At 35.7% G+C, this 18,774-nt stretch overlaps 1 protein-coding gene and 1 long non-coding RNA gene across 4 annotated transcripts in view; one reads left to right on the top strand and one right to left on the bottom strand.

Annotated features, from left to right (window-relative positions):
* The window catches only part of LOC149676929 (LHFPL tetraspan subfamily member 6 protein-like), an 86,994-nt gene extending 78,686 nt beyond the window's left edge, over positions 1–8,308 (bottom strand). Inside the window, exon 1 of the mRNA XM_089837902.1 lies at positions 7,046–8,308. Coding sequence (XP_089694028.1) covers positions 7,046–7,439 — 394 coding nt within the window. The 5' untranslated portion in view covers positions 7,440–8,308. The remainder of the gene's footprint in view (positions 1–7,045) is intronic.
* Positions 1–18,774, top strand: part of LOC149676928 (uncharacterized) — a 195,881-nt gene that overhangs the window by 110,939 nt on the left and 66,168 nt on the right. For all 3 annotated transcript variants that reach the window (XR_016366552.1, XR_016366551.1, XR_016366550.1), the window contains exon 6: positions 8,973–9,137. This is a non-coding gene — a long non-coding RNA (uncharacterized LOC149676928). The remainder of the gene's footprint in view (positions 1–8,972; positions 9,138–18,774) is intronic.

The raw sequence follows: 18,774 nt of genomic DNA, 5'->3' as shown, positions 1-18,774 counted from the left end.
TGAACTTATCCGCCCATGTATTTCTTTTCAGTAAATTTTTCGTAGGTTCTTAACCCGAATTAAAGGATTATTTAAATGATACGTATTATTATTCTTCCCTGGGTTTTTCTCAGTTATTCTATGAAAATTGTATCCCCAGTTATCCAAAGGCCCATATTTTTATCCTCAATTATCCAAAGGCCCATATTTTTACCCTCAATTATCCAAAGGCCCATATTTTTACCCTCAATTATCCAAAGGCCCATATTTTTACCCTCAATTATTCAAAGGCCCATATTTTTACCCTTAATTATCCAAAGGCACATATTATTCCCCTTGAATAATACCCTGAATTATCCAAAAGCCCATATTCTTCCCAGAAAAACTACCCTCAATTATACAAAGGCCCATATTATTCCCTTGGAATATTACCCTCAATAATCCAAAAGCCCATATTATTCCCTTGGAATATTACCCTCAATAATCCAAAAGCCCATATTATTCCCTTGGAATATTACCCTCAATAATCCAAAAGCCCATATTATTCCCCTTGAATAATACCCTGAATTATCCAAAAGCCCATATTCTTCCCAGAAAAACTACCCTCAATTATACAAAGGCCCATATTATTCCCTTGGAATATTACCCTCAATAATCCAAAAGCCCATATTATTCCCTTGGAATATTACCCTCAATAATGCAAAAGCCCATATTATTCCCTTGGAATATTACCCTCAATAATCCAAAGGCACATAATATTCCCCTTGAATAATACCCTGAATTATCCAAAAGCCCATATTCTTCCCAGAAAAACTACCCTCAATTATCCAGAGGCCCATATAACCCTAAGTTATTCGAAACTGTCAAAATAACTCATTTTAACCTCCAAGTAAATATTGTTTTTTTTTCTTTATCCAAAAAGAAACAACATTCATGATCCCAAAATTTCTCTTCAAAGTAGTCCCAACTCCATTTAGGCCTAATAACATTATTCAGGGCCTCTATTCTCTCCTCTCTTTCTCTCTCTCTAATGAACAAAGGGATACTATTACAGCACCACATTGAATCATTGACGTAATATAACCCGTAACAAGGGCCCTTTTTTAAATTGCTAACATCCTTTCTTCTCCCCCCTTCTCTCTCGTTCTCTCTCTCTCTTAATAAGCGTGTCACTGTTTTAACGCGTAGCGGGTTGAAATAATACATACATGTATACAATTTGAACTCCAGTTCCGCCATTTAACCCATAAAGGGTAGGATAACATTGGCCCTATCGCCTTACCCTATCACACTCATTCGCGTTTAAATTGATCCAGAGTATAAGATTAACGACAGATGAGTCACGTTAAGAATGTAGCGCGAGACACGCCCACCCCACGTGCTTAACTTAAATGATGATATATTTTTTTCAAAGAAAGTAGAATCTTGTTTGTCTCGCGCAAGTACATTTAAAAAGCGCCTTTAGCGAGTATCAGGTGACCTTCGTTCATTGGAATGCTAGAAAAGAGAAGGGGTGTTTGGCCGAATTGGTTGGGTAATAGTCCGGGTTTTTAAGTGTTCTAAGCTGTTTGATGAGTTTTATTTTTATTTTTATTTATTCTAGACATTGGGACATTGGGGGGAAAGGGTTAAGTTTAATCGAAGTATACAACTTTTATATAATTTGTAACAAATTTAATTTCCGTATTATGAAATTTTCTTTCTATGATTAAAATTATTAGCAATTTATTTATGAAATTAAAACATGCCCTAATAAATAAATAAATAAATAAATGCAGTTATTAAAGTTTATTGAGTTTTATCATATCGAAGAAGACTTAAAGTTTATTAATATTAATTTCAGTTTTTTGTTTATATTAATATGAAATTAAAACTTGACTTAATTTAATTTATAAAAGTTTCGGGGTAAATATTAAAATATCCAATAACGACTTATAAATTTTTAAACAAATATCCATTTTAGGCAAATATAACTTTTATTTAAATTACTTTCCCTCGTTGTTCGTCGTGAATTTTAAAATTAGATCATGCATCCTGAATTAATTTTAAAGATATCTGCGCACCGGTTTTATAAATGAAAAGCGGAAAATATATTTTTCCTTCTTGGAAGTTGGAACTTATTTAGTAAACGATGCGATCAAATTACTCAAACTGTCTCCATTACACAAATAATAAATAACAGTCTTAAGTTACCCGAATTCGTTCAATTAGTACGTGAATTCCATAATTCCCGCATGCTGAAGATAGCAACAACAGAGTTCTTGAATTGAATATATGTTAATATATCAGAAAATAACCAAGGCTTAGAAATTTGCCTTTACTTTCAATATTATTAAAGGAATTTTACAATTTCTCTATTTTAAAAATAATAATAAATAACAACCTTAACGTGAATTCATTCAATTAATACAGGAATATCTTCAAGATAGCTTCAGCTAAGTTTCAATAATTAACTAAGGTTTAGAAATTTGCCTTTCAATTTTTTAGAAGGAATTTTACAAATTCTCTATTTTACTAATACTAATAATAAATAACAACCTTAACGTGAATTTATTCAATTAATACAAGAATATCTCCAAGATAGCTTCAGTTAAGTTTCTTGAATTTAATTGATCAATAATTAACCAAGGCTTAAAAATTTGCCTTTACTTTCAATATTTTTGGGATAATTTTACCCATTCTCTATTTTACTAATACTTATAATAAATAACAACCTTAGCGTGAATTCATTCAATTAATACACGAATATCTTCAATTAAGTTTCTCGAGTGTATCAATAATTAACCTAGGCTTAGTTATTTGTCTTTACCTTCAATATTTATGAGATAATTTTACCAATTCTTGAAACGGTGTGGAGGTTAAGAATTAAATTTTTCATAAAATTGTTAAGAGAGAGGATTTGAAGGGAAGATGGGGTTGGGATGAATTTAAAGGGTTTGTATAAGGAGTTTTCGTCCCGCTATCTTATTTCTCGCTTGGCTTAACATTCGCTTTGACTTAGAACCGCGTAACACGATAAAATGTCGTCGAGGATTAAGTGGTGGAGTGCTGGGGGGAGGGGAGGGAAAAAGATCACCAGACAGATATTCCACTCCCGTCTATCAAGCAAATAAATTGCTCAGAGCTCTGGATGTGGGGTAGATTCGCTTCTAGCTAGCCTTCTTCCTTCGTTGTATGGCTCCTCCCCTCGCTCTATAGCTCGGGATATAACTCGAATATAAGTTGATTAAGCTTATATAGCTGACTTACGGATGTTAGGCTTATACAAGAAGCCGCCGGAATTTATCCATTTCCGAGAAATATTGCGTTTGCAGGACCAATACGAGTGATAAATGTATAACGACGCGTTTCCTACGCCTAAGGGATCTGCTTAAGTGTCTAGTTTGGTATTAGAGCTTTGAAATGAGACCTGTTACGTCCAATTCCGTCAATAAGTTTCGGAGATATTTAATTTTGAACGTTTCCTTGACGTCACTTGATGAATTAGAAAACCTTTAATGGGATATGGGTGTAGAGTTAAATTACAGCTTCAAAACAAGCTAAATTACACTCAAATCGGACGATAAATAAGCGAGTTATTAAAGGGATACTTTCTTTTAATTTCATTGCAATAAATCCCTATAAGGTTAATTTATTTCGATAGATAGACAAATAAGGATTCTGAAAATATATATGTTTTTATATTTTAGTTTAATTAATGATTTTTAAATTACGATTAAAAGATCCAAAATGCTCTTGTTTTGCGATCATGAGGGCACCTGGTTACACAGAGCCGAACCACCGAAAAACGTTACTAGTTCGTCTCTACCAATTTCTCCGTAGTGTTTTTCCTACTGGTAGGGGGATTCATTCTGTGAGCGCAGTATGATACAGATTGACGGGAATTGGTATGGCTGCACACCAAATTCTTCTACTTCAGAAGAACTACCCTCAGATTCGTTTATTATAAATTGTTCCGAATTTTCTGAATCCAAAGAATCAGAGTTCGAACTTTCATCCTCAGATTCAGGACCGGAATGATCAGAAATACTTTCTCGTCTGACATTCTTAAGCATATAAGCAGACGACGATTCACCAGGCAAGCTGACCTAGATTCTCGTTCCTACTACTTTTTACTCCTTAAACGACAGTTTTCATTCCAACTACTACCAACCAATCAGAGGCCGAACTTTACCTACGTAGGTAATGGGTTGAAAATGGTGGCCGATTTTAAATCTGGCGTTCAAAATTTCAATTTTTATTCACGTTTATTTTAATTAATAAATTTTTCTCGCGATTTCTACTGACCCCCATGTTTTTAGGGGTGGTTAATTTATAGAAAACCAATGTTAGTGTGACCAACTCAGATAAAGCCGATTCTATCCCTTTAAGGTTTATAGATTTTTCACTCCATAATGACGTCATGATGGAGATATTTAATTTTTTAACGTTTTCTGACGTCACTTGATGAACTAGAAAACGTTTTATAGTATATGGGTGTAGGGTTAAATTAGAGCTTCAAAACGAGCTAAATAACTCTCGAATCGGACTATAAATAAGCGAGTTATTAAGGTTCATAGATTTTTTCACTCCGTAATGACGTCACGATGGAATATGGATGCGTCCCAATATCGAATTCTTTTCATAACTTCCTTATTTATTGACCGATTTTGACGAGATTGGTTTTGTTTTGAAGCTCTGATCCAGCTGCATCCAATTACCCCATCGATCCGGGGATCCCTTTATTATACTAGTAGCTATTTTTAATCTTTCACATTCCCTTTAATAAACGGCAAAATCTGATAAAGAAAAACAATACCCCCGGCCCGCTTCTTTCTCTGAAGTTAAAATCGATATAAATGGATTCTCTTTTGTATAGTAACGTCGTCCGGAACTGAAAACGAAAATGGGGATCCATTTACAGTTATCCAAAAAAGATCTAATATTTTGTTTTATTTTTAAACCCTTTTTCCGTCCAAATGAAAGATCTAAGAGTTGAAACTCTTTTCTAGCGTTCACTCTTTCTCTTTCTCTCACTCTCTCTCTCACTCTCTCTCTCTCTCTCTCTCTCTCTCAAGTTGTATGTCCGCTTATTTCTGTAGAGAGCCTTGTCATTTCAAACTACGATTCGCAGTCATCTCTCAAACAGAAAAAGAAAAAAAAAATAAATAAAAATAAAGGGTGCGCACCCAAAAAATAAAAAAATAAGGCGAAAACTAAAGATTAATTTCTATATGTCATTTTCAAAGTAATACCCTTAGAGAAAACCCATTATATTTTTTATTATTTATAGCAATCAATCCTTATATTATAACCTTGGTTATATATACAATTTTTCAAACGAAATTCAACAGTTAATATTTAAAGTTAAGTTTTTAGCATAAAAATATATTCACATGTATAGTATAAATATTTATGGAGGCATATCTATGTATCCTTTATCCGGTTTATTGTATCGTAAAATTTTCACGAGCTTCTATTGATCGGTTATTCAATTTCCGACCGATAAAGGAAAGTTTGGAATAAAAATAGAGTTAGGTTAGTTTATTTTATTAATTATTAAAAAATTACAAAGTAATAACAGGGATAGATTTAATTTTAGAAGTAGGAATGGAGAACGGTTAGTATTTACTTCAGTCCGCCTCTTAGACCACCCAGTATAGAGCCCCTCCCTCCAACACGTAACGAAAAGTTTAAATTATCTTATTGTCTCACTTAAAGTACGTTTTGATGCCGTTTCTGACGGGGACGGCGAAAAATACGTAATTCCTTTTTACCTCTGTCGCTATGACCCGCCTCTTCTTTCATACCCCCCTCCGTCCCGTGCAAGGGGGTCCGGGACTTTGACGCGCGCCCACCCAGATTACTCTGTTCTCCATTCCTACTACTAAAATTCAATCTATCCCTGGTAATAATAAGAAATTTTTAAATTAAAATCTCGTTAACTAATTATATATTTTGCGTTCTTAGTAATAATTACCATATATTATTTTTAATCGATTCTGTTTATTATTTACTAGCACGCGCGGTCCTTAATTTTTTCTTCTAATTACTCGTAATTATGAAATAAAATATAATTTGTCCAAGAGGTATACTAGCTAAAAGCCGTCACGCTAATTTAGGGAAGCATGTTACGGTTATACCGCTTACCTGTTTTACATTACAAAATAGCAAATAATTAGAATAAAGTACGTTTTAGTAAAGCATATAGCGCATGGCATGCCACACCCGCCATAATTTGGCTACCAAAATACGACGCGAGGGGCGAGGTCCTCTTTTAGGTTTATTAAACGAATGTTAATTAACGCAAATTGGTACAAAAATAACGAAGAAATAAAGAATGGGGATCGAGACACTCTCTCTTAAGCGACAAGTAATGGACTAGCTCGGCATCAATTAAAAATCCCTTGACCCATTTTAAGGAATTTAGATTGGTGAATTTGATATGGGTGTTGTTTGTTGTTTTTAAGTTCGTTCATTCAACCTGAGCTAATACTGCGAATGCCAGGTAATAAGAAATGCCTTTATGACCTTACTGTTTATATTAGTTCTGTAACAGTCAACAGGCAAATATTTGCGATGGTGCTGTGGTTTTTATTTGTACGAATGTGTTTTGAATTTATAATTAAGTTCTCTAGTTTGAGTTGGAATTTTCAATATATAGTTTTCACTAAAGAGACTACAGAGAAAATTCATCCCGTCTCTACTCTGGGAGACAGGTACTAATTCAAACTGAACTGGTGGTTGGTCTTTCTCATTAACGGCCTGGTAAAACTTGGGGGGGGGACGGTAAAATAACCCCCTTTAGTGAGAACTGTGTTAAAAAAATTGTTATACGTAGAATTTTCCTGTCTAAAGGCAAAATTTCGTGAAATTATAACAAGGAAGTCTCTGAACTGTTTATGAAAATTGTTTAGTTGGGTATATATTGTCGTTTCCCCGTCAATCTTACAAGTATAACATTGTTATGTAATGATGGCATAACGGTATGTGATCTCAGAACCCATAATTGGTTTGTGTTCATTACAAAATAAGGAAGATCGGTAGTTGTGGTACCATACAAGAAGTGAAGAAGTTTTCTACTTACCAGAAACGAGCTGCATGGACCCTAGAATTCTGGCGGTGGGTTGCGTGACCACATCGGCGACGCAGCAAGCGGCCAAGGAAGTGAAGGCGACCAGGAGCGAGAGTGAAGCCCCGACACCGACGGCGATGGTGGCCACCTGCCACGCCACACTCGGGATATCCAAGAAACGGGTGTAACGGCCGCATTCCAGAACCAACTCCAAACTACCGTCTTCTGTCAAACGGGGGTAATTGCAACGGCGAAATGAGCCAAATGACGCTTCGGTGGTGTTAAACAAGGTGCCTTGAATCCAAAAGGGGAGGTAAAAACCGGCGCTATTCAAAATAGCGGCGGCCAGCGAAAGACAGCACCAGAATACTCCGGTCGCCGTCAAACTTGGGGCCATTACAGGCATCCCAAAGACGTTTCCTTCAATGTCGATTAACGGTAATCACACTAACAAAACCTAGTGCGTACCGTTATACATATCGCCGCGCTTGAGTATAATTAATTAATCCATTACGTTCCCGCGATGAGGTAACGCGTCATGATGACGCGCACTACGATATCAGTAACACATAAATTTAATTAACAATTAAAACAACCTATTTTAGTAATTCTTTCCACCGTCCAATTTATTTACAAAATGTATCCAGTACACACACCATTTAACACCTGAGCCTTAATCACCTCCACTCAAGTACACAAGTCAAAACGCGACCACTAATTACTTACGAGTACACCGTTCAACGCGACATCCGGATAAGGATAACTGACACCCCACCGGTCAATTTCGTGAAAAGCTCAAGCTCTCACGTCTCCTCTACATGTACGGCGTCTTTAATTATCAAGACATGGATAGTAGCGTCCCGTTTTCTTTTAAAAACATAACACGGTCACGGTTCGTGAACTGGAAGAGAAGAACAAGAAGATGATGATTTCGGGGGTCCTGAACTCTAGGATGAGGCGACTGAGCAGTTGGCGTTGGGCCCGGCTTTGTATCAAGCCGACGCATTTCCCCAAACGGGACCCATCGTCGTGCGGTACACAGTACTACGCGTTTGCGCTAGTCTAGTTCACCGTCGTCAACACCGTGTAACCTAATGAACGGAGTGCCAGGGCTTACGATTTTCCAGAGCTGCCAAGGACTTTGCCAGCAAGGGAGGAGTATTCTTAAAGGGGGATACGACGTAAGCCGCCGGCCCGACACACACACTGGTGGAGGGAAAACCAGAAGCGACCGTAGCGACGCGGCGTATCGAAATTCCGAAACTCAAAGAGAGAGAGAGAGAGAGAGAGAGAGAGCGCTATAGTACACTTCCTCCCCATTCCCGAATCCCAATCTATCTCTGAGATTCTCTCTGACTGTATGGAATCCAAAATACAACGGAATCTAGGAGGATAGAGGAATCTCCTATACTATACCTCACACAACTGTGGGCCAAAATGTTTATCGCCCTGGACAATAGGGATAATTCATAAATTTCAAATTACCATTATCACGTATTGGAATAGATTCCGGTTTTTCTTTGAACTGCTCGCTTTGCTTCCGGAGCAAATTGAGCTTTTTTGCAGTTCAAAGAAAATAAAAAGTTAAAATGGGATGTGTTGATCTTCTACGAGATTTTTTTAGTTTTATCGTTTATATTTCGTGTTAAAATTAGTTGAAAGTTCAATTCAACTCTGTTCGCTTTTAATTTTAAATGGTTTATGTCAACCCTTGTTTTTATATATGCATAGTCGTACGTTAAAATGTGGGCCTTGGCTAATTTGCAACTTCAATTTTAATTTATTCAAATTTAGAAACATTTTTGATGGAGATGTAACGAATTTCAAACCATTTTCTAACTTTAAACCTATTTAAATGTACTTAAAATAATATTATACGTATTAATATTAATATTAATATAACATATCCTAATACTTATCATATATAATTTATTCACAGATTATGCGCAATGCAACGGATATTTTCGACGTAGAGGTCAAAAGTTTTTACCATCGTCACAGAGCTCCGGAAATTATAGAAAATATGTGGGAAAAAAACGGGAAATTCCAAACGGATATTTGACTTTTAAAACTCTTCCAAGCAAAACTTTGTACATCAAACTGAGTAAGTACTTTTACCAATTCTAAGTAATTTATTCAAGAAATATTTTGTACGATGTCCCTCGGAAAGTTGGCGTATAACTTAGCCTTATGGCATAATTTTTTTTCTTGCGCCTGTGGATTCCAATACCCAAAACCTCGCGAAACACCCCAGCTAGGCCTTGGTTGTTTTTTATGCATTGGATCTGGCTATACCCGGCCCAAAACCCCCAAAAGGTTTTATATATATATTGGTTGGCCCAAAACGTTAAGCGTTTTGAGAATATAAGAAATTTCTGGGGGCACACATAAGCCCCTCCACCGTGCTGCATATCTGCCTGAATAGACCATAATAATAGAGCAGAAGTAAGAATAAAGTCTGGCAAGTCTGTGTCGTGCCAAGCTACGGGTTTTATACACACATTGGGTACTTTTTACCTTTTACAAGTGTTTACAATTTGAGTTTATTGGCTTGATAGTATCTGGCTGGCTGAAATCGAACTCTGGGATTAGATCCTGGCAGGTATCCATGTAAAAGTTCGTTTTGGTAGCACAAAAGGTCTTGGTTTTTGACCCCAAGGTCATAGGGGTCATTTAAAATAATTTTAGCCAATACTGGACGCTGTTAACTGTAGTTTGTAAAGATTTTCATTTCGTGGTCGTTCTAAAGGTCTTGGTTTTTGACCTCAAGCTCACAGGGGTCATGTAATTTTTATTTACTCCAGTACTGGCTAAGCTCTGATGGGATATAGTTAACTCCAGTTGGGACAATAATAAGGTGGTGATGTAAATCTTATGCCTCTGCGATCGCACTAAAGATCTTGATTCTGACCTAGGCCATCTTATACATATTTAAATGAATGCTAGGCAATCTATTTTAAATGTAAGGGTTTTAATACGTCGTGTACCACTTGTTCAAGTTATACATCTTGGTTTTGGTTGCCTCTCTCTCTCTCTCTCTCTCTCTCTCTCTCTCTCTCTCTCTCTCTCTCTCTCTCTCTCTCTCTCTCTCTCTCTCTCTCTCCCCAATATGACCCCGGGCAAGGCATTTCTAGCACGGACTATCTTCCATACACTGTATTAAGGTATAGTGGCACAAATGTTATCTCCCAATAGGCTTAGATATACCCTTAGATAGACATCTGCCATTACTGGGTTTTTGCCTTTTCTTTTCTTTTTTGCTCGCTGGGCGAAGTGTACGGGGCTAGATTACGTTAGGATATCTATCCAAAGGCTTAGCACATAATAGTCCCAACGGATTGCTATTCACACTGGATCAATCGACTCACTCAATCGCTGGTATATATACCCCCCTCTCACACTCGCTATTCTGATTAGAATTATAGATGAATGCCCTGTTTCTTGTTTGCTTAGTAAATAAGCTAGTTATTTATTTTTTTTACGAGTTGTTAGGTCATTGGGATTTTGTTGGTATTATATCCCATGAAATGCTTTTGGCATTTAGATTTCATTTTATTTATTTATTTGTTTATTTATTTATTTTCGTCTTTTGATTCACCATTTTATATTTCGTCAACACACTTTTATCTTGTAGAGCACTTTTAGACCTTTTAAATTTAAAAAATATCAAAATTAAACTGAAAATATAGTTATACCGTTCCACAGTGACGTCAGGATATATTTATTAATTTATTACTAAATCTTTCAAAGTACGTAGCTTTGGTTTTAAGTTTAATGAAGCCATCTTAACCTTGTTTATCTAATTTTAAAGTTTCAAATGAAATCTATCCTTTAATACATAGTTTTCAGACTAGGAGTATTGATACCATTTACACAACAGGAGGCCATGTTTCTTTATACTGCACTTTGTCCGCCAATTAGCCTCCTAGCCTCCTGGTGTAAATGGTATCAACCCTCCTAGTCTGAAAACTATGTATTACAACTTTAAAATATGTTCAAATCTTTAAAACTCTGCAAATAATTTAAATCCTAAAACTTAAAATACGTCATAAGGAGTACTGTTTTCCGTTTCCACCTTGATTGCTTATCGTAACATTATCACAACACTACAACTCAAAAAACTTACTTATAAACGCCACACACAATTCCTAGGCATAGTTTAAAACTTGATTTTTTTGTATATCCCCATAACATTCTTGCAATGAGCGACTCACAGCGGCCAAGTTATGAGGGAATAGTATTTATTGAGGGAATATAAATATGTGGGTGTGGTGTGTTAATGTATACAGAAAGCCGACGCGGCGATACATGGGGCTTAAGATAACAACACCATCACCGCGAATTGTTATTGTTAATAGTGGGAATGCATATACCTCTAATAGGAATCTTTGAGTACCCTTATATCTCTCATCTTAATTTCTGTTCCGGTTTTGCACATAGGCCTGGCTTGAGAACTTACTATCCGTCACACGCCTCATAATTCAGACGTACGTCTTTGTATTCTAACCGCGATTTCATTGGTTCATAGCAACTTGACGTCAGGCACGTTCGTACTATGTGTAACAGGCACATCGAGATAGATTAGTCTACTGCTCTTAAACCCAAATCGCATTCTTGATACGTTGAGTGAAAATTGCTGTACACAATGATTCCTAGTAGCTGCGTGCATTCCTTTTAATAGTTCTTTGTACGTGGGATGGTGTTATCTCGTGTATTACCCATTGCAGACCTCCCTCTTCCCATTAATGGTATAAGCGAGAGAGTTAGTGTTGAAACGTACAGAGCCTCGACTATCCATTTTGATTATCAAAATATAGAATTGTTTTATCTAGAAGCCTTCTTTAATGTATTACTTGGGTGTGTTTGGCACTCCTCAAAGTTCGGATACTCCTTACTGTTGAGCAGCAACCAAAAAAAAATAAAAAGGTGCAGGGCCTTGTTATAAAGTATAATTACTATATGAATAATTAATGAGGCGAGAATTTTATTCTTTTATTTTAGATCCCAAATTTTTCCTCCTCGTTTTGTTTGGTAGTTTTACATTTGTTTAATAGCTATTGTTTTACAACAATTCAAGTTGAGGTTTTTAAAAAAAAATAATACAAAAGCGTATTGTAAAGTATACATTTTATCAGAAGTGTATTTTACTTCCCTTCGAGAGAAGTGTATCAACCACAAAACGAGTTAGGTAATTGTAACATGATTCTTCCCAACATCATATTAACATTTGGAGTACAAGGTTACTAAACCGAATCACATACGCGGTAAATAGTTCCCTCAACATTACTATATCTATTAGCGCTTAATTATTTGCCAGTCAAGGCGCATGCGCTTGTGTGTTTTTGTCCCACTTGAAGACAATCAAGGTTTGTTGGCTAATTGATTGTTGAGGATTTAGTAATTACCAAACAGTTATAGAATTCACCCTAGCATGCTGATGCGATGCCCAGCTGAAGTTTGATGAGTGGGAGAGCAAATAAAAAGGGGAAGAATCACGTTACATAACTGAAGTATTAGGAGGATACAGTCTGTTATCCTTCTCCTATTATCCCCTTCTGGTTTTATACAAGTTCTAACGTTACCTGCATGATGCAGGATTGAAATATTTCCCTATTGTAGCTAGCCTGCAAGGTTGAATTTCAAGTGTATATCGCATTTCATCTCGTGTAAGTTATACGTTGGTTGGTCCATTCACTAAAAATATGTATATTAGCTTGGAGAGCTTACCTCTTTATTTATAGCTCGAACCTATTGTGTTATAGAACAAAGTGTTCACCCTTCTTCGACCTCGATCCTTTCGAAGGAAATAAATTTTGACTTAAATTTGACCCGGGGCCCGGCTCGATATTGAATACGTTATATATATGCAAGGGGTTAAATTGCTATAGTATGTATATGTATGTATGTAACAAGGTTCAAGGATCTTCTCCAAGGTTCTTACTAAACCTGGATAAGTCACTGATTATGAAAATGAGGCAAAAAGTCGGGATTTAAACTAATAATCCTAGAATGTAGGGGATTTAAAAATTTTGAAAAATTCGGAGCTTTAAACAAATTTCCCAAAATAGTCAGGGATTTCGTTTAATATGTCAAACCATGGGATAGATTTAATTTTAGATATAGGAATGGAGAACGGTTAGTATTTACTTCAGTCCGACTCATAGCCCAGTATAAAGCCCCTCCCTCCAACACGTAACGAAAATTTTAAATTATCTTATTGGCTCACTTAAACTACGTTTTGATGACGTTGCTGACGGGGACGGAGAAAAATAATGACGTAATTCCTTTTTACCTCTGTCGCTATATGACCCGCCTCTTCTTTCATACCCCCCCCCGTCCTGTGGAAGGGGGTCCGGGACTTTGACGCGCCCATATTACTCTGTTCTCCATTCCTACTTCTAAAATTACATGAATCCCTGGTTTAATTTATCAAAACATGCTTCGAACAGTGCTAAATATTTGGTCAAGGATAAGCTGGAAAAGTTGGGTATTACTTTTAATGTAAAAATTTCGTCCGAACCCTGTTCCTAAGCCTTGCTTTGCCTAAGGTCCTACGTATATCGGTTCGATTCGGTATAATGAATTCTGTTGAATTTTAATTTAGAGATTCAACTGGGCGTTAATGCTCGCAAACTTATTAATATTACGTTGATAATGTACGCAGTATAGATTATAGCAGGTCTAGTTGGGCTGGTTTGTAAGTAGTTGCAAAAATATATTATTTATCGTTAAATGTCTAAGGTGATAATGTTTATATAGGTATGCTTTAGAAGTATTTTAACCGCAGAAATAAATCTGGTAAACGGTAAACTTTTGAACAACTTTAATTAACAAAATGTGATTAAAAATATGTAGTAATGCCAACTTCCAAAGAGCCCAACACGAGGCTTTTTTGGTATAAATTACCACACTTAATTACCATTTTCCATAAATTACAATTATACTGGGAACATGTCCAATCTAGCACCCCAATATTCAGCCATTTTTATGGGCTGATGCACCCACTGCTAAAACATTTTCCAGTACAAATAAATTGATATAAAACTGGTCTAGAAGAAGAAATTGGAAACGTGAAAGATTAATGATTGAGTGTCTATTCCAAAAAATGAGGCAAGGAAGAGCTAGAGTGGCTGAATAGCAGCAGCACCTCATCAGTTAATGGCGCTATTGAAATGATGAAAGCAAAAACCTGTCCGCTTCAACTTGAAATCAACCCCTTAAAAATGACAAGAACCAAAAAAAAAAAAAATCTCCTTTACCCCTAAGGGATATACGTGTCTTCAAACACTTTGCCATGAAAAAAAAGTAGATCTCGAAAACCAGAAGCCAAGAAAGTATCGAATAATTACACTAAAGTTGTTTAATTTAAAACATACTTCTTAAAACTGGATTAGATGCATTGGGTTCAAGGTTTCACTTACGCGTAAATACTGCATGCAGTCACTTGTTAAATTCGAGTTCAGTATCCTATAGTGTCGTTACAATAACAACAACTTGCCTTTGGAAATATTATTTTGCTTACATTCTTAATTAAGTAATTATTTATCAATATGGGTATAAATAGCCATACTACAGTCCTTAAAATAATGATTTTTGTACTCTAACTTGGGGGCCTTTATGGAGTTGTAGTGTTTAAAATAAACCTCTGAGAGTTGCTAAGATGATGCTGGGGCCTCTTGGAAAGACTTGCTATGTGTACAGGGTGTTTCTGATAAGTCTGCTATAAATTGAGGTAAGGGGATGTTCTTTGGGAAATCAATTTTGAGTCGAAAATGTATGACTTCTATCTCCATTTTGTTTGCCATAAGGGACACTGTTTGCAAGTTATGATTGCATCCAGAGTATTTTTAATTAATTAAGAAACTGATTTAGACAATGATTTCTAATTTAATTAAGGGGTCATCCCTAAAACACTGGATGCAATCATAACTCAAAAACAGTGTCCCTTATGGCAAACAAAATGTCATAGATAGAAGTTACATTTTCGACTCAAAATTGATTACTCAAAGAACATCCCTCTTAATTTATGGATGCAGACTTATGAGAAACACCCTGTATATACTTCATGCAGCACACTTTCTTGAACCTGGATCTGTTCAACGTTACCTAATCCAAACTATAAGACATGACGTGCACTCTTCCTTGGCTGTACTAAACCACCCCATGCGCCGCGTGCATTCCCATCTTCGTGTCGTGACCTTAAAGGTCACGTGAGATGGCTTTAGTTTTTCTTTAGCGAAGGGTCACAACTTGCCCCCCCCCTATTTCCCTTCCCCCTAGCAGACCTCGTGCCAGTCTCTTTCTCCGAGCTTTTAATCCTCGCAGCTTAAATATACAATGTCTAGGGTACACTAAGGTCTCGTCCGGAGTTATATTCTTCGACAAGCTAAGATGGGGAATCTAGTGATGTTTGTTTACCATTCATTTCAACTTTCTTAGTGCTATGAACTTAAATTATCGCTTTTTGTGGCGACTGGGACCTTTTTTCTTTTTTTTTTTCATGTAAGAAAGTCATTGTTTAGAAAGAATTTAGTCATTATATGAACTTTGAAAGGAATTCTGGGTAAATATGGTTCATCCTATAGAAGCTGAGTGTGAGAAACGTTGGAAAGACAAATTTGAGTTAGGCCTAACGATTAAAAGCCTAAACTGATACTTCTTTCAAACAAGACCTAATTTGGCTAAGCCTAAATTGATGCTTTTTTCAAACTAGGCTTAATGAACTAAATCCGAGTATTAAATTCGAGGCACATTTTCAAATTGGTGTTTAATATCTTAGGGATATTGTATGACAAATGCCGCAACGTTGATTTTCGTGATATTCGACACTAAGCCTTTGAATTTCAAAGATACAAGTACCTAATTAACTAATTAACACAGCTAAAATTTTCCCGGTCTCTCTCTCAGGTCAGGTGTAACTTAATTGTCTCTCTCAGGTACATCTTTCGTAATTAGTTTAACCAGAAGCTATATCCTTAACAAAATGAGTTTCCATGGCAACGCCTCGCAAAAGCATAAACAACCCGATTCCCCAGGAGGCAAATAATACCTACTTTTAAGTATACAAACAAAATAGGCTAAAATACTGTAAAGAAAACGATATAAAGGTGCATTACAAAGGCCTAATACTTGGTTTTACGGTTATGACATTACCTAGGAAGGCTAGGGTTTTGATTTAATCCATATCTACGGGTCGGGTACTACTTTTGCTCATATTGTCTGCCAAGGCTTAACGGGCATTTTTATTAATACCGGAGAAATGGAGAAAATATCCGCAAGAGTTTTATCCGAGAGTAAGAGTATACCATTGCTAAAGAGAGGGAATATGTTGTATCAGGGATATGATTTGTGGCGTTGGGCTACGGTACACTCTTAATATTAAAACGCGTTAGGCTTAGCTGGCCAAGAGAAGGTCTGCGCAAAATAAATAGAAAAATATTCTATGCATGAGAAGGAGACCCAGATCTCCGCCTAAACCGTGTTCGTAGCGAGAAATAAAGTTAGACTCGGGCCCTAGCTGCTGCATGGATATAATTAAGATTCTCCTCTGTTCTTGGCTTGGCTTACTCCGAAAGTGTATAAATTGAAGTATTTTTTACTGTATTTAAATGGTATTTGCTCCATCACATCGTGACAGTAGGAATGACTTAACAACTTTAAGTTATGAACTTCTAAGGATAAACGTGGAAAAATCTAGGCTATCAAACTGGTTGGTAAAAACAAATGAATATGGACTGGTATAAGATATATTTTTAGTGTTTGAAATTTAATACTTGTAGATAAGTTGATTAGTTTTAAATTTGGTTTTCACGCCTGCGCAGTTACGAAATCATTCGCGTGACAAAATCCTTTAAAATTTTATTTAATTTAAGCTATTTCTAATTTAGAACGGTATAAAATAATCCATATTTATAATAATTTCCCTAAAAGCCACGGAATTTTCTTTATATTATACTCGCTTCTGCTTGCATGCTTGAAAATATCGGTATCATAATTCATTATCTAATTAAAAACCGCCTCGATAGCTTACAACACTTGTACAGGGTGTTAATGATAAGTCTGCATCCATAAATTAAGGGAGGATGTTGTTCTTTGGGAAATCAATTTTGATTCGAAAATGTAACTTAATTCTATCTCCATTTTGATTGCCCTAAGGGACACTGTTTTCGAGTTATAATTTTCAAGAGTGTTTTAGGGATGACCCCTTAATTAAATTAGAAATCATTGTCTAAATCAGTTTCTTAATTAAATCAAAGGGGTCATCCGTAAAATTAATACTCTGGATGCAATCTTAACTTAAAAACAGTGTCCCTTCGGGCAATCAAAATGGAGATAGAAGTATAGAACATTTTCGACTCAAAATTGATTTCCCAAAGAACATCCCACTTAATTTATGCATGCAGACTTATCAGAAACACCCTGTATACAACCTTAATTCCTCCCCCTCATGAGAGGATCTTTAAACGAAAAAACGATAGTATTATACATTAAAGTGTAAAACTAATTATACGTAAATTGCTTTAGAGTTTTTTTTTATTTTAATTTTGAAGCGAAGGCAAGGATGCATTTTTGCGGTTCAGCGCCATTAGTTCCGTTCCGCGCCCCGCTCTTGTATTGTAAGAAATTATTCAATCTGTCCATGAAAGTTTAATTTTGTTTTAAATTAATTAAAGCGTAGGAGTATTGCCTGTTTGCTTTATGACGTCAGTAAAGTAGATCTTAAATATATGCAGGATGTTAATTCTAAAATGGGAGGGTAATTATAGACCCGAAGTAAAGTGGGATGCGTAGTTCAATGGGAAATCAATTTGAGTCTAAAATGTAGTAACTTCTATGACCCATTTTGTTTTCACAAGGGACAACGTTTACGAGTTATGAACATTAGAATGTTTTAGGGATGGCCCCCTTATTTATATAACCATGCATGTCTTTGTTTCTTACTAAATTTAAGGGGTTATCCGTAAAACACTCCAGTGATTACAACACGTAAACCATGACAAAATATCACAGTAGTTACATTTTCAACCCAAAAAATTGCCATAAGCCCTTGATCATTGAACATTTTCGACACAAAAATTTATTGTACTTCGGTTTTGCTACCCTTTATGAAACACCCCTGTATAAATTTAATAACTAGTTAGTTAATTAATTATAAATAAAAGATTGGAGAATTTTTTTTTAAGAATGTTTTCTAATATAGACAACCTACAATTGAGTATTATTTATTTTATTTAATAAATACTTGGCTATACAGTTAAATAATATCGGCGTAGTAAATTTTAACTCGAGTTAGCCCTAAAGAGACTAATCTAAGCGTACAAAGAAATGTATAATAAAATTTGGTACGGTTTGAACGCCTTACTTCAATCTTTTACTATTACTTCTCTTTAGAAGTTAACAAAGAATATATATTTTCTTACTTTTTATTTACGTCTTGAGATATATAGTGTATCGTAATTCACTGAGGTTTGAGTAATGTTTAAAAGCAAACCATGTAAGCTTCTTTAACGCTACGCTTTTATGTTGATAACTTAATAACACCTGGTAAGCGATCGCAATCCAGGTCCTGGGGAATATATATGTATGTATATATATATTTTTTTTTAGCAAACTTAGACTTTAAACACCTGCGTATAAAGTATGTCGGAAAATTTTCTTCTTACCCTCCTTCCTAAGAATCTTAAGTCAAGATTGAAAAGAAGAAAAACATTTTGGGCTTTTTTATTTTTTATAACTTGAAA

The sequence above is a fragment of the Phalangium opilio genome, unplaced genomic scaffold, assembly GCF_054372755.1.
Source record: "Phalangium opilio isolate 3A_F unplaced genomic scaffold, DU_Popi_V2 ptg000045l_1, whole genome shotgun sequence".
Taxonomy (NCBI): Eukaryota; Metazoa; Arthropoda; class Arachnida; order Opiliones; family Phalangiidae; genus Phalangium; species Phalangium opilio.
Note: the sequence above shows the minus strand (reverse complement) of the source record. Positions and strands in the feature narration are given on the sequence as shown.